At 44.2% G+C, this 16,935-nt stretch overlaps 1 protein-coding gene across 1 annotated transcript in view; it reads left to right on the top strand.

Moving 5' to 3' along the window:
• LOC145397006 (uncharacterized) overlaps nt 1-16,935 on the top strand; it is a 109,716-nt gene that overhangs the window by 59,083 nt on the left and 33,698 nt on the right. Inside the window, exon 7 of the mRNA XM_080270229.1 lies at nt 3,207-3,424. Coding sequence (XP_080126355.1) covers nt 3,207-3,424 — 218 coding nt within the window. The remainder of the gene's footprint in view (nt 1-3,206; nt 3,425-16,935) is intronic.

The raw sequence follows: 16,935 nt of genomic DNA on the forward strand, positions 1-16,935 counted from the left end.
CACACATCCCTATCATTCGTTTCTCATTTTCATTTCTTCCAGGCACACCATGCATACCAACTACACCTTCAACTGCTACATTTCCTACTCTAGCATTCAGATCTCATATCATTACAACATTCAAATTCACTCCAAAACTCTACAGACACTCATCATTCCAGAAAGACCCCCTCTCTTCTGCGTCCCTTTTGCTACCAGGCCCATATGCACTCACAAATACCCACAACTCACGTTCAAATTTCGTTTTCACCCACATCAGTTTCGATGACACCTACTTCCATTCAATCACACACTGCTGCACTTCCCGGCTCACTAACAAGGCCACACATTCTCTCGCCCTCCCCCTATGAACACCAGACAATCTTCTATTAACACTTCGAAACTTAGACTCACCATTCCCTTTCATCTTTGTTTCACTCAAAGCTAACACATCCAACTTTCTTTGCACAAACATTCTCCTAATCTCCTCCTTTTTAGCCTCAATCGCACTACATGCACGCACATTCATAGACCCAATCTTCAGGGTACAGGGTAATTCAATCCCGCATCCCTTTCCCTGAGGCGGGGGGACACAATCTGGCCGCACTATGGGGTCGTGTAGGAAGATTTCTGCCACCGTATTCCCTGCGTGTCGTAAAAGGCGACTAAAAGGGGCGGAGTGAGGGAACTAGGGACCCCTTCCTCTGTTTTTTTAGTTCCTACAATGAGACAAGGAAGATCTCGCACATAGAATTGTTTAACCAGTCCATTGGTATACAACACAAATCAGAAGACAGATGTGTCAAAACCTCAGTACATGATTGTTGTGGTGACTTGTTACACCATTTGTTTTTGGATAAGGTCACGGATTTTTATAATGATGGTGATGATGACATCAATAATAATAATAATAATAATAATAATAATTATTATTATTATTATTATTACTACTGTTAATCCTCGTAAATCGCGTGTTCATAAAGCACGGATTCGTAAATCACGGCTAAGTGGCCGTCAAACTGCCGGCAACCTTAAATCACTGTTAAATCACAAAAATCGCAGACCTAAGCAACCAAATGGACATTTTCCAAGGAGAACCGTAAACCGCGGCATTGAAACTGAAAATCGCAACCCAGCAACCAATCACAGAGTTTCCCTGGTGGCAAGTGTGCATACTAATGCCGCCATGTTGTTGCTGTACTTGTCCCGCCAGTCCGTACACTACAGACCGTCACCGTGGAGTACAAGAGCTACCTGCCTTTTTTGTGCAATTTCCCCCTGCCTCCTACCTGGCATGGCACCTCCCCACCCTGCGATGAAGTGCTCTAAGCAGTATGGTATCAAGAAGCTGCCGCCGTTGTCATACAGTCAATGTTTGGAGCTCATTCGTCGTGTTAAGAAGGGAGAGAAGGTTTCAAAGCTGGCGAAAGAGTTTGAGAAGAACGAGTTCTTCCCAACACCACCCCATTCCATTCACTTGAGCAATTTCGTCATAGGATTAAGGTGAGATTCCTTAACATTGCTTATTTCTGTTTAATACATGCACTGAATATTCCTAAATTTGTATGTTTGTGTTTGATGGTGCCTAGGTAGGTGTAGGTAGGGTGCTGTGGGAGCGGGTTCGCCAAAGTCCAGACCCAAATTAATTTTTCACATAAGAGTTATTATTCATAAATCACGGAATTCATAAATCACAGCAGTGGTCCAGACCCAAATTGCCGCGATGTACGAGGATTGACTGTATTATTATTATTATTATTATTTTCTGATGTAGCTTGTATATGAGAGATGTCACAATTCTTGTAATTGTAAAAATAATGTATATGTGCATCGAGCTCTAACGAATTCCCAGAGGAAGAACTGGAGCTTTTGAGAAACAAAAACACTAGATTATTATTATTTAATTATTATTATTATTACTACTGCTGCTGCTGCCGCTGCTGCTATTCTAAACAGTTACTGTCAGTCCCACACTACCTCCTTCGGAACAAGGCTAGGCTACTATAATCCAGGACACTTGATGGAGGAGAGCAACCTACACCCCAGATGGCATTTTACACAATAGAAAAGCTACCGATCAACTTTGGGACCTGAACTGTAGAACATATTCTGACCCAACAACCTTACCTGCTAGGCAAACTACCCAATATTGTGGCCCATCTCCATACAGACCAATATCTCTGCACCACCATCATCATAGAAAGACTAATCTGTAAGATTATCATCCCCTACATTCACATGCCCCCATCTCAACAAGGTTTTTGATCCAAGTATTCAACAAACACACACCTTTCTAAGCTGCCTGAAGTTACTCAGAATTGTTTTAGCAAGTAGTTGCTCATGGTTCTAATCAAAGGGATAGCCATTTTTTTTTTTTTATATCATGTAGGTGCTACTAGGGACAGACGTTGGTCTCTGCACTGAATTGCTTTGGACTAACGATAGCTATCCTCAGGCCTGTATGCTCGTAAGTGGGCATAATGGGATATGGCAGCCACAAAGTTTCACGGTCACTAGGTTTATTAAGGCACAAAAGTCAGTAGAGCAGCTTATGTTTAGTGGGTCATGGGATTTCTCTTACAGCTTGGATGTTAGAAGTATCTTGGTGTAATGTTTCCTGCTTACAGAATGTGTTGGAGAGTGAAGTTATAGCAAGGTGGAAGTGAACTCTGTGATGGTGTGTGATATATGGCAGCCTACTTTTGCATTTCTGTTTTCACTTATCTGAGTCCTGTTTCTATTTATCTGAGTCCTGTTTCTATTTATTATTTTTTATCTGCTCTTTATAGTCTGCTATTATTCTTTCTTTATTGTCATGTTCTAATTTGATGTCAGTTTTATTTTAGTTAAGCAACGTTGGGTCTGGTTAGTACTTGGATGGGTGACCGCCTGGGAACACCAGATGCTGTTGGCATCCCTACGTGTCAAGTGGGGTTGGTGGAGGATTAGTGCCCCTCCCTGTAAAACAATTAACTCTAAGCCCTTGGTCACCCCGTTTGGGATACATGGCGTCTGGCAATGGATGGATGGATGGATTATTATTATTATTATTATTAGTTTTATTATTATTATTATTATTATTATTATTATTATTATTATTATTGTCCTGCTAAAGACGGTGATGATGATTACTGTGATGGTAATAGTGGTATTAATTATTGCTGTAATGATGATGCTAATGATTATTACTGCACTGATAACGAAGTTGATGATGTGTATATAAATAGACAGCTGGATAAGTGGCTGGCGGTGGTGGAGACGAGTAGGACTGGCTGGGTGGATGTTTGCAGCTGTGGTGGTAGTAAGGAGCTATGCTGGGAACCTGATGTCTGTGTTGGCAGTGCGGCACATCCAGCAGCCGTATCAGAGCCTGAGACACGTGCTGGACGACCCTCACGTCACTATGGTCTGGCAAACCAACAGCTCTAACGTTCAGTACTACAGGGTGAGCAACTTGTACCATATCTCAGTTTTTTTGTAAAATTTTATCTTGACGTAAGCAGCTGATTGATTGATTGATTAATTCTCTCTATCTATCTATTGCCAGATGCTTAATCCTGGAAGGGGTGCCCACAAACAAATCGACTCCATGTCGCCCTGTCCCCCGCCTTTTCACTGCCCTGCTCCCAGCTCACACACCCCTCTCATATACCTCTCCACTCCATTCCTCCATCTCATCCTTGGCCTCCCCCCTCCCTCTTCCCGCCTTCACCTCACTCACATACACTCTCCCCGTCAGCCTCTCGCTCTCCATCCTTTCCACATGGCCAAACCACCTCAGTATGTTTCTCCTAATGCTTCCTATCACATCCACACCCATATCACAACACTCATTCATTTACTCATTTGTCAGTCTGTCTCTCCATGTTACTTCTCATGCTCCTCTTAAATAACTCATTTCCACTGCTCTCACTGTTGACTTGTGTCCTCCAACAAGGTCCAAGCTTCACTTACATACGTTTGAGCTGGTATCACAATACTGTCATGCAGCGACTCACTTCCCTGCCCACTTTCCTGTTTCTTAACACTGCGTTCAAAGAACCAGCAACTTTTCTTCCCTGCTGTACCCTTTCAAGCACTTCATCCTCTAAATTTCCATCACTATTCATCACACTACCCAGGTACCTAAATGCACTCGTATTTTCCATTTCCTCCTCATCCAACCGTACTGTACATTCAGTGACTTCATTTCTCTCGAAGACTATAACTTTACTCTTCCCTACATTCATCTTTATATTCTATTTCATACACACTCTCTCAAACTTATTCACCAAACCTTCGTCATCACTTAACAACACAGTATCATCTGCAAACAACAGTACAGGGAGTTTCCACACACTGCCCTCTCTCATTAGGGCCGCTCCAACATCCACTACCCCACCTTGTATCTCATTTATAACCCCATCCATTTACAGATTGAATAACCATGGAGACATAACACATCCCTGTTTCAATCCAACCGTCAAACAGAAAAATTCCCTGAGTTCGCTCTGCACACTCACTTCAGTCTTGACACCCTCATACATACTCTTCACGGCATTCAACAATTTTCCATTTACTCCACATAATTTTAATACTTCCCACAATCCTTGTCTATCCACCCCGGCATATGCTTTCTCCAAATCCATGAAGGCTACTTACAACTTCTTTCCTTTCCCTAGAAACTTTTCCACTAAAAACCTAAGAATAAATATCCGATCTACACAACCTCTTCCCTTCCTGAAACCTCCCTGTTCTTCTCCAACGAATACCTCTTTTATTTCCTTAACTCTGACAATAAGTCTCCTACCATATAGTTTTTTCCTATTACGCGAAGAAGACAAATGTTTCTATGATTACTACACACTTCTTTTTCCCCTTTTCCTTTGACCAGGGGAATAATTATACCTGACTTCCAATCCTCCGGGACGTTATCTTGCTCCCAGGACAATCTGCACATCTTCCGCATCCATTCTATTACTATCTCTCCCCTATGCTCCACCGTTTCACCACACACTCCACCAATTCCAGAAGCTTTCCCTATTTTGGCTTTCTTCATTGCTTCCACAACATCCACCCTACTGATTTCTTCCTTTCTTCTCACATCTTTCCTTCTCCCAGCCATTCCCTCGTCATTGATACTCGCATTACTTTCTTTATGTTCAACAATTCCTTAAAGTGTTCTATCCATCTGCTCACTTTTTCTCCCTTCTGCACTAGTAATCTATCATTTTAATCTTTCACTCATCGACTAACTTCATTAACACCCTGTCTAACTCTCTTTACCACTTTCCATAACATTTTCTTATATTCCTTCCACATTACACTCAAATTCCTTCCAAATTCCTCATTCACTCTCTTCTTATTCTTTCTTATTGTTTTTTTTCAACTCTCTCTTCCTCTCTCCATATAACTCTTTCTTCAATTACCTATAAAAGTGGTAGGAAGCTCGCCTCTTAGAGAAAACTAAAAAACATCAGTAAAATCACTTTGGGCTCCTCCAAGCATCGAGAACTGACATTCACCATCCACCCACATTTGCCTATGGAGGAATCTCTGACGAAGATCCCCCAGACTTGGACACTGAACAAGCAAGTGACGGACAGTGAGGTGAACAAGGCAATCATAACAGTACGGTTGAATACACCACACATCAGGAACCCATGCATAAGCCCTGGGTGCCCAATGCTAAGCCAGGCAAAAGCCACCTCCAATCGCCGAGGCATGGAGGGGAGAACTCTTGGCAGAACCATTTTCAGAAAAATTTCTTTTAGCTTATTATGGGCAAAACCATCCCACTGTCTCTGATAACAACTACGCATCGTGTACTTCAGGGAAAATTTCATATCGGAAGTGGGAAGTGAATAGCTGGTAGGGGACCATCGAGAAGACGCAGATTTAGCTGTTGTATCTGTCCGCTCATTGCCCTCCTCACCAACATGCGTGGGAACCCAACAGAAGTCCACACGATGGCCACGACGGCCGGGGAGATAAAGCCACTCTAAAATGAAAAAAAAAAAAAAAAAAAGTGGATAAAATAAATTAATAGACTCCAATACAGACACAGTACTGAAAGAGTCGCTAAAAATCACTAATAGACTAGGGGAGATTAAGAATGACTTTGAGAGCACGTAAAACCTGGAGACGCTCATCATGCACCTACTTAGTGTAGCGGTACTCTGTTTTTAGGGTAGCTCTACACTGAGTGGCAAGCCAAATGATTTCCTAAAAACCAGGAAATCACTTACAACGCTGGGTGATAACCTTACAACCAACCAACACGTGTTCCCTACGTGACAGCAAGTGGGTTGGGGGAAGGTTAGTGCCCCTCCCAGGAAAACAACTAACTTAAAATACGAACAAGAAACCTCGGACCAGGACTGACCAACAGATGACAACTAAGGACCGAACAAAGAGCATGGCACGGATTGCGACATGGATCGTAAGGGGTGCAAATGATGAAGTGAAAGAGAGATTGTCCAGGTGCTTGAGGGTGCAAAAGTAGATGTATGTGTATTAACAACTAAATGGGGAGGGTGAGAGAATGGGAGTATGGATGGGGTATATGAGCTGGAGTAGGTGAGAATGAGAGGGCAAAAGAAGTGTGTATTGTTATATACAAGAGATGGCAGGAGAATATAACAGAGTATGGATCAGTTGGCTCTAGAATTGTGTGGATAAAATTGAAAGTTGGACTACAAATGTGGGCGATCGTGTGTGCATATGCGTCAATGCAAAATCGTGCAAGCAGAGCGAAAGAAGAGTTCTGGACAAATGTGAAAGCATGGACGTAAAGGTTTGAAAGGAATGAGAGAGTGTTTTTTATTGGAGATATGAGTGGAAAGGAATGAAAGTGAAGGTGGTTGGAGTAGTGGGTGAGTGGGGTGTGCCTGCAGAAGTGGCTGAGAATGGCAGAGCTCTAGTGGACATTTGTGCCGGGAGGGGGTTGGTGATAACGAATTCCCTCTTCAGACACAAAATGATCCACTGGTATGCGTGGCGAGTGATAAGAGTGGATGGTGAGCTGAATGAACGGAAGACAATAATTGATTACGTGTGTTTGTGGATGATAGAATGAGAAGGTGTGTAATGGATGCAAGAGCATGTAGAGGTTGGGGAAGTGGACTTTCTGACCACCACTTGGTGTTGGTGAAAGTCAAGGTTGAAATGAAGTGGAGGAATAGAAGAAGGGAGAGGCAGGAGGAAGTAGTTCTTACAAAGAGGGTGGAAAGGTTACAAGAGGATGGAAAAAAGGCTGAATATTAGAGAGAAGTGAATGAGCGATTGGATAAATAATTATGATTTGCAGCAGATGGGGGATGTGGAAGGTGTATGCAAGATATTCACAGAAGCAATCTGTGCAACTTGTGAGATGGTGTGTGGGGTGAGGAGATGACGATAGGGGGTGCAAAGAACAGCGTGGTGGAATGAAGAGGTGAGACAGACTGTGACACAAAAGCAGAAAGCATATGGTGAGTGGATGAAAAACAGGGGTGTGGAGGAAGTTGAGAGACAGAAGAAAGAGTTATACTGTATGTAGAGAGGAAGATTTTTTTTTTTTTTTTTTTTTTATGTGTCCGACTCTGGGCATAGGCTTCATGGCCTGCTAGGGCTGTCTCATACAGGACTGGTGTATTGGTATTAGCGGGGGTATTTTTACGACATGTCGGCGGGTCTTCTGGTAGATCAGTAAAGCCTGATTTTAATGAAATTCAAATCCTTAAACTGTTCCCTGCCCCAGCCGGGATTCGAACCTGGGTCCGTTAGGACTGCAGGGGTGAAGAGACTAGTAAGAGACAATTAGAAGAGTGAATGAGGAATTTGGAAGGAATTTGAATGTAAAAAGGAGGGAATATAAGAAAATGTTCTGGAAAGAGGTAAAGAGAATTAGACCAGGTGTTAAAGAAGCTAGTCGAGGAGTGAAAGACAAAAATGGTCGATTACTAGTGGAGAATGGAGAAAAAGTGAGCAGATGGATAGAACACGTTAAGGAACTGTTGAACATAAAGTAATGTGAGTATCAGTGACGAGGGAATGGCTGGGAGAAGGAGGGATGTGAGAAGAGTGGAAGAAATCAGTAGGATGGAAGTTGTGTAAGCAATGAAGAAAGACAAACTGGGGAAAGCCCCAGGAATTTATGGAGTGTGTGGTGGAATGCTGACGCATAGGAAAGAGATAGTAGTAGAATGGATGTAGATATGGAGATTGGTCTGGGAGGAAGGTAACGACCCGGAGGATTGGAAGTCAGGTATAATTATTCCCCTGGTCAAAGGAAAGGGGAAAAAGAAGTGTGTGGTACTTATAGGAGCATTTGTCTTCATAGTGTAATAGGGAAAAACTGTAAGGTAGGATACTTACTAACAGAGTTAAGGAAATAATAGAGGAATTAGTTGGAGAAGAATACGGACGTTTTACGAAGGGAAGAGGTTGTGTGGAGCAGATATTCATTCTTAGGTCTTTAGTGGAAAAGTTTCTAGAGAAGGGAAGGATGTTGTATGCGGCCTTCGTGGATTTGGAGTAATCATAAAGACAGGGTGGATAGACAAGGATTGTGGAACGTATTAATAATATATGTAGTAAATGGGAAGTTGTTGCATGCCGTGAAGAGTATGAATGAGGGTGCTATGGCTGCAGTGCTTGTGGATAGTGAACTGAGTTAATTATTCTATATGACGGTTGGATTGAAACAGGGATGTGTTGTCTCCATGGTTGTTCAATCTGCATATGGATGGGGTTATAAAAGATACAGGGCAGGGCAGTGGATGTTGGAGCGGCCCTAATGAGAGAGGGCAGTGTGTGGAAACTCTCTGTATTGTTGTTTGAAGATGATACTGTGTTGTCAAGATGAAGGCGAGTGGCAAGGCTTGGTGAATGAGTTTTGGAGAGTGTGTAAGAAAAGGAATCTAAAGGTGCATATAGGGAAGAGTAAAGTTATGGTCTTAGAGAAAAATGAAGCCACTGAATGTACATTGAGGTTGGATGAGGAGGAAATGGAAAATGTGAGTGTGTTTAAGTACTTGGGCAGTGTGAAGAGTAAGGATGGAAGTTTAGAGGGTGAAGTACTTGAAAGGGTACAACAAGGAAGAAATGTTGAAAGTTCTTTGAAAGGCTTGATAAGAAACAGGGATGTGAGCATGGAAGTGAAAAAAGTTACTGCACGACAGTATTGTGATACTAACCCTAACGTATAGACGTTGTTGGAGGGACACAAGTCAAGACTGAGAGCAGTGGAAATTAGTTATTTGAGAGGAGTATGTGGAGACACATGGAGAGACAGACTGTCAAATGAGGAAGTGAAGGAGTGTTGTGGTGTGGATGTGGATGTGATGGGAAGCGTTAGGAGAAACACACTGAGGTGGTTTGGCCGTGTGGAGAGGATGGAGAGCGAAAGACTGAGGAGAATAGTGTATGTGAGTGAGGTGGAGGGGGGAAGAAGGAGGGGGAGGCCAGGGATGAGACAGAGGGATGGAGTGGAGAGGTATGAGAGAGGGGTGTGTAAGCTGGGAGCAGGGCAGCGAAACGGGGGGATGACATGGAGGCGATCTCTTTGTGGCCACCTCATACGGGATTAAGGAATCTGGCAATAGATAGGTAGATAGATATAATCTCAGTCAGTTCCGCCGAATATACCCAAGCAATGCAAGGAAGGCTTCCTCCCCGACTGCAGGAAAGGAAGACGACACCAAAGCTTACTCCAGCATCAGTCTTAAATCCGTGAGTATAGACAAGGACAGAGCCATCATGAGTTGAGACATGTTCTAAAAAGAGAGCGAGAGGGACACCTGAAAAGGAAGTGAGCTATTTTTACCAACAACAGACCTACAAAATGTCACACGAGGGAGTTGCCAAAAACCCACCCTCGGGATCTGATGTGGACAGACTGCCAGTCTTGGAAAAGAAAGGGCTAACATAACAGACCGGACCCTGTTGCCAAAGGGCTTCGGAAAACTAGAACGTGTGTCAAAACAGAAGAGAGGAAATCCTGGGAGACCATGGCACAGGGAACTGAGTCCGGAAGACGATACCAACACTTCATCATCAACGACTGGCGACGTAAATTTAAAGGGAGGGAATCAGCATCCGCCAACAAACTCGAAATCGGGGATGACAGCAATGCCCCAGTTGCCAGACGTACACCAGCATGATGCACAGAATCTAATATCCGGAGACGGCATCTGTTGCAGAGGAGCAGATCTCACACCCATATTGATGTTTAGGAAGGATTAGGGACCAATGCAAGGGGGGCAGGTTCTGACAGACAGCACCGGAAGAGATGTGAGCCAAAACCCTTAGAAGACTCAAAGCTATAATACAAGCTGTCTTAACAGAACGAATATGAGGAACCCAAGTTAGTCGTCTATCAAATAGATGACCCAGAAACCGAGTCTCTTCCACACAGGATTTCTCTGACCATAGAGATACGAGTAAGGGTCTGGGTAAATCCCCCGTAGATGACAAAAATGCACAGCCAGTCTTTCTTCAGGAGACCGAGTTCACTCAGAAATTCTATCAAAAGCCAGCTGCAAGTTCCTCTCTGTCAGATACATTGTACCTGCAGTGACGATGAGTGGGAGGTTATCTACATATAGTGAGTCTCGTACACCATCAGGATGTGCACTGATTACACTGTTGATGGCCACAGTAAAGAGAGTAATACTAAGGATACTCCCCTATGGTACCCCATCTACAAGTGCAAGGGCATTAGAAGGCACTCTTCCCACTCGAACCCTTAAAAAAAGGTTATATAAGAGCTGCTGAATAAAAATAGGCAAGCAACCACAAAGAGCAAACTCATGAAGAGAAAATAAATTGCCATGATGCCAGGCAATGTCGTATGCCTTCTCGAGGTCGAAGAAGACCGTGACCTGGTGTTGGTTAGTGAAGAAAGCCTCACAGACAGATTCCAAAGACAGTAGGGCATCAGAGGTAGACTGCATTTTACGAAAACCATACTGGACAGGTGATACAAAGTCATCTTTCTCTACAAACCGCATAATCCTAACATTAACCATCTTTTCTAAGACCTTACAAATACAAGAAGTCAGAGAAATGGACCAATAATTCGTCACCTGTGGGAGGTCCTTACCTGGCTTGGGAATGGAGATAACTTCAGCAACACCCCAATAAACCGGAAACTCACCGGTATTGCAGATCTTGTTAAACAATGACAGCAAAAGTGCAAACGATTTATCAGACAGATGATGTAAAAAGACATAAGGAGTATCATCACAGCCTTGAGAGGAATCATGGTACTGCGACAGAGCCACCTTTAGTTCAGAAAGAGAAAAGGGGACATCATAAGACTCTCCTCCAGAAGAGGCAAAACTGAGACCACGAGACTCTAGGCGCCGACAGTGGCAAGCCGAAGGCTAATCTATATCCTTCTGTGATACATTGGCAAAATGGTCAGCAAACAACTTTGCAATAGCAAAAGGATCAGCCACAGTTCCACCTGCTGCAGATAAAATAGGGGAGGAGGGAATAGTAAATTTTGCCGAAATTTTTCTTACTCAGTTCCACACCTGAATGAAGGAAGTCCTAGAAATGATGGAGGAAACATAACCCTTCCAGGACGAGCTTCTGTCCTCCTTTATAACCCGCCTCATATGAGCTCGCGCCCTTCGATATACCACAAAATGTTGATGATCCTGATGGTGGTGACGAAGTTGAAAGAAGGCAACTTGTTTGGCCCTCAGGGTTCCACTAAGGAACTGGACATATAGGAAACTGACCCCTCATTCTTGGAACAGATAACAGGGCCGCTGAATGCAAAACGTCAGTGTAATAAGACACCATCTCAGTAAGACAGCCAAACTCATTAACAGAAAAGGTGTTGGAACTTAATTCCATGAAAAGTGCCCAGTCAGCCTTATCCAGACGCCAGTGATGAAGACGAGGCTATGGTCCATCATCAGCTGCAGTTATGAGTAATGGGAAGTGGTCGCTGTCTTACAGGTCTGGCAACATATCCAAATTAAAATCAGCTGAGCACAAGGACAAATCAATAGCAGTAAAAGTTACATTATTGCAACGGAATTAAGTCATCTTTTGAAATTTCAAATGTTCAGCTCCTCATCTGCCACTAAAGAAGCCAGCATAACACCCCGATGATTAGCCTCACTGTCGCCCCATAGTGGATTATGACCATTCATATCTCCTAGTAACAGAAAAGGAGAAGGACGGGCATGAATAAGGTGTTCCAGATCCGCCCTTTCGAAAGCAAAATAGGAGTAAGATAAAGGCTGCGAATTGTATAAGTACGATGTAAAAACATCTAGACAGCAACAGCCTGCAAGGGAATGGAGATGTTCAGACAAGTGAATGGAATATCCTGACGAAGGAATATAGCAACACCTCCATGATGGCTTTGGCCTGGCAGAGGATCAGAATATCAGGCATGGTAGCCAGATGGACTGGAAAGAACAGTACCACCAACCATGATCTGGATACACATGGATATAGGAGAAAATTGTGCTCCAAGATGACAAAGTTCTCATAGCTGGAACGTAAACATGACAATTCCACTGAATGATAGAACTGAAGGTGGAGAGGGGATCAGGTTAAGATGTGGGACTTTACAACTCTTCACAAGCAAGCAGGTTTGATGCTTAGGAATGTCCTTAGGAAGAGCCTGCCCAGCACCAGCAACCCGCATCCAATGCCAAATATCCCAAGGCAAACATGGGGATGAGGAAGAAGAAAGTTTTACATTACTCCTCCTGAAGGGGAACAACAACTTGGAGGCCGCTTTGGATGATGCAGGACAGCAAGTGCCACCACTAGTAACCACAGAAGTAGACGCTAGGTCCACAGGACCACAACCCAGTGAGGATGAAATGGTATGCAGCAGAACTGAAACACCAACGGTCTGTGCTACACCGTCCCTTGATAGGGACTGGACCCCGGGAGAACCAGTGTTTCCAGCCTCCACCTGGCTAGACTCCATAGCCTCCAGGGAAGAGGGAACAGCAGAGAGGTCGACACTAGGTTCCACAACAGACACCTTAGGTATACGGTCTTCATGCTGAGATGACTCTGAAGAACCATGGTGAAGTTTTCGTGGAATAGATGGAACTTCAGGCAAGCTGGACAAGGCAGAACAAGGAGACACGTCAGCATGGACATCTGCCACCACCACGGAAGTAGGCAAACCCCCAGGCACCGAAGTGAGAGCAGAAACAGTCGAGGGAGGGCGAACACCAATCTTACGTGCAGTACTAACATAAGGGACAACATCTGGCAAATCATCAGATGAAGAAGTAGGCAGCTGAATGGGTTGAGGCTGCTTCTGATGCACAGGACAGCACACAAACAGTCCAGAAAGACAGAAGCATAAGTAACCCTGGGCTGAAAGAAGCGAGTCTGTGCTCTCTTCTTTGCTTCAAGAAACGAAACTCTCTCACGTGTTCAAATGGACAAAATCTTCTCCAGGCAGTATCGAGGACAGTTTCTAAAATATGCAGCTTGAGATTACCACAGTGATGGCAGTTAAGGGGTCATGGACAGTTATCAGTATGACTTAGTTAGCCAAAGGAGACACTTATACCAGGAAGGCCAGCCTGTGCATGGCAGCAAATGCTGCCAACATGTCCATAACCCTGACAATGGAAACACCATTTTGGAGTTAGCACATACAGCTTCACTGGAAATAACAGCTAAGTGAGTTTCACAGAAGCAGGCAAGGTTAACTAGTCAAATGTCAGGAACAAGGTCGGAGTTGGGGTCAGAACACGATCTATTTTCTTTAGGAGGCGCTCAACATTCAGCACACCTGCAGTTTCTCCAACAGCCGTACCTCTGAGTAGCGAAGGTTACAGGGAAAAAATGACTCTCTCTCATCAGTTAAAGGTTGCATGTGGAGCACAGGTAACATCATCACCAGAAATGGAAGTCAGAGTCAATAATTGGGAGCCCTCTTCTTGGGAGGACACGTCAGCAAGGATGCCTACATCTCTCAGAGAAGATGCAGTATTTTAGGTTCTCTGCCACATGCAGAAACAATGGGTCAGTGCAAAGCAAAAATATCAATCTCTAGGACTGACCTACCCTCAGAAGGCTTCAGCATCAGGATATTTCATGTTTGACACAGACACCGTTTTGTCTGGGCCTAACCTCAGCATCCCATTAGCCCAACGTGACTGCCTCCCAGTCCCAGTTGAACGTTCTGTCACAGGAGGACAGCTCCCAGAGACTTGTTAAGGCTCAGGAGTAGTAATAGTGGTGGAAACGTCTAAAGATTGTCCGAGCATCGTCAACAACATTTTTATTTGAAGTAACAGAAAAACTCCATTCCCCCACCCTTCCACCCACCACGGAGCCCAGCAAGAGGAGGTCATATGTCAGGGAAAACATCGCTGGCAACCCCAGAGATAGTGAGGGAGAATATGGAGGTAACCACTATGGGACCCAGACAATGACCTGTCCAAGACAATAGGAGTCATCAGGGCCCCCAGTGCCTACTTTACCCTAGCCAACAAGTGACCAGCCAATTGACTTAATCAGGCCCAACCAGGACGCCCAACTAGCCACAGCAGGGGGACCAAAGAGGTGTGATGCTAGCTGCAGGACGCATCATGCAGCATCACTCAACCCCCAGGACTCCCGCTTCCCAGCGTCACACGATGCCACACACGACAAGCACGTTAGTGGACAAGAAAACCCACCCAATTTTAAAAATAGCGTCGAATGACGTAGCCTCGGAGTCCCCAGGGGGGGGACCATAAATGTCCCCACCTTCTGCCCCTCTCCCGGTGACGACTCAAGATGCCTGGAACCACTGTCTGACTCTCTTCTTCTTCATTTCTGCAACATTCATGGCCTTTCCTCTAACTTTCGCTCTGTTGAGCACCACCTCTCCTTCTCTGAACCTCACCTTCTTTTTCTAATTGAGACTCAGCTGTCTGAGGCAACTGAGCGAAGACCCTTTTCTGTATCCTCCTACTTTCTCTATACTCATTTCAAAGCCAAACGTGGCTGTTGTGTATATATACGCAATAACTTATCTTGCTCTCGTGTTCCTGAACTCGATTCTTCTGAATTCTCCACACTCTGGCTTCGGCTTTCCTGTCGTTCTCTGACTAAATATATCTGTGCTGTTTACTTATCTCCTAATTCTACTGACTATCAAAAATTCTTTGACTATCTTACTTCTACGATGGAACACATTCTATCCATTTCTCCTTTCTCTGAAATCTCCATTCTAGGTTATTTCAATGTTCATCATCACCTTTGGCTCTCCTCTCCTTTCACTGATCCACCTGGTGAACAAGCCTACACCTTTTCTATCCTTAATGACCTAGAGCAGTTTGTACAGCACCCAACCTGTATCCCTGACCACATTGGAGAGAGATCCAACATACTTGACCTCTTCTTTACGACTAATCCTTCTTCTTACACTGTTAATCTTTTCTCTCCGTTGGGCTCCTCTGATCACAACCTTATCACCTTAACCTGTCCTATCGCTCCGGTACGGCCTACAGACCCTCCAAAGAAAAGTCGTCTGTGGCACTTTGGAGCTGTGGATTGGGAGGCCCTCAGGCAGTACGTCTTTGATTTTCACTGGAATGATTATTGCTTCCATGGCCAGGAGCCATCTGAGTGTGCCTTGCGCATTACGGAGGTTATTCTCTTGGGCATGGAAGCATACATTCCTTTCTCATATCCTTTGACTAATGCACCAAAGCTTGGTTTAATCACGGTTGTTCTAATGCTGTCCGCAACAAGGAGAGGGCCTATAAAAGGTACTGGAGCCAACCCACCCCTGAATCACGTCTTTTAAACATTTCTGCCCAGAATCGTGCTAAGTCTGTTCTTCGCTCTGCTAAAAATAATTTCGTCCGTACAAAATGCTCTCAACTCTCTGACTCGAATTCTTCCCGCTCCTTCTGGCATCTTGCCAAAAACCTTTCTAACAACTTTACCTCATCATCCTTCCCTCCTCTTTTCTACTGTACTCTAATGGTTCTGTAGCTATTTCTTCTACTGATAAAGCAGATCTCTTTGCTCAGACTTTCTCTTCCAATTCCGCCTTAGGCAATTCTGGTGCTGTTCCTCCATCACTTCCCCCCTCTGACTTCCTCATGGCTCATGTTCAAATTTCTTCAGCTGATGTATTTTCTACCATCACAGGCCTCAGTACTAGTAAGGCATATGAGCCTGATGGAGTCCTTCCCGTTGTTCTCAAGAACTGTGCTTCTGTGTTTACACCCTGCCTATGCAAACTCTTTTGCCTTTGTCTGTCAACTTGTACCTTTCCTTCTTGCTGGAAGTTTGCTCTCATTCAGCCAGTCCCAAAGAAAAGTGACCATTCCCAACCCTCTAACTATCGTCCAATAGCTTTAACATCCTGTATCTCAAAAGTTTTCGAGTCAATTCTTAATAGAAAAATTTTAAAGCATCTTTCCTATCACAACCTTCTTTCTGATCGTCAGTATGGGTTCCGTCAGGGACGCTCTACAGGCGATCTTCTCACCTACCTTTCAGACTCCTGGTCATCCTCCTTTAGGGACTTTGGCGAAAGCTTTGCCATTGCATTTGACATCTCAAAGGCTTTCGATCGAGTCTTGCATAAATCTTTAATTTCCAAACTGCCCTCTTACGGTTTCTATCCTTCTATCTGCGCCTTCATCTCTAGCTTCCTTTCTGGTCGTTCTATAGCCACTGTTGTAGACGGCCATCGTTCTTCTCCTACATCTAGTAACAGTGGTGTTCCTCAAGGCTCTGTCCTATCACCAACTCTCTTCCTTTTATTCATCAATGACCTTCTAAGCTGTACATCTAACCCTATCCACTCATACGCTGATGAATCCACCCCCTCACCTTTCCATTCGATTCTCACAACGTCCATGTCAGCAGTTACTTCAGCAAACAAGGGGTGAAGCTATGGCACACCTAATGTCTGACTTGGCTCGTATCTCTGACGGGTAAAAATTATCTTGTTGTTTTTAATGCATCGAAGACTCAATTTTTGCACATATC

This window comes from Coenobita brevimanus, chromosome 40, assembly GCF_032717465.1.
Source record: "Coenobita brevimanus isolate Jiangsu-jjx chromosome 40, ASM3271746v2, whole genome shotgun sequence".
Classification (NCBI taxonomy): Eukaryota; Metazoa; Arthropoda; class Malacostraca; order Decapoda; family Coenobitidae; genus Coenobita; species Coenobita brevimanus.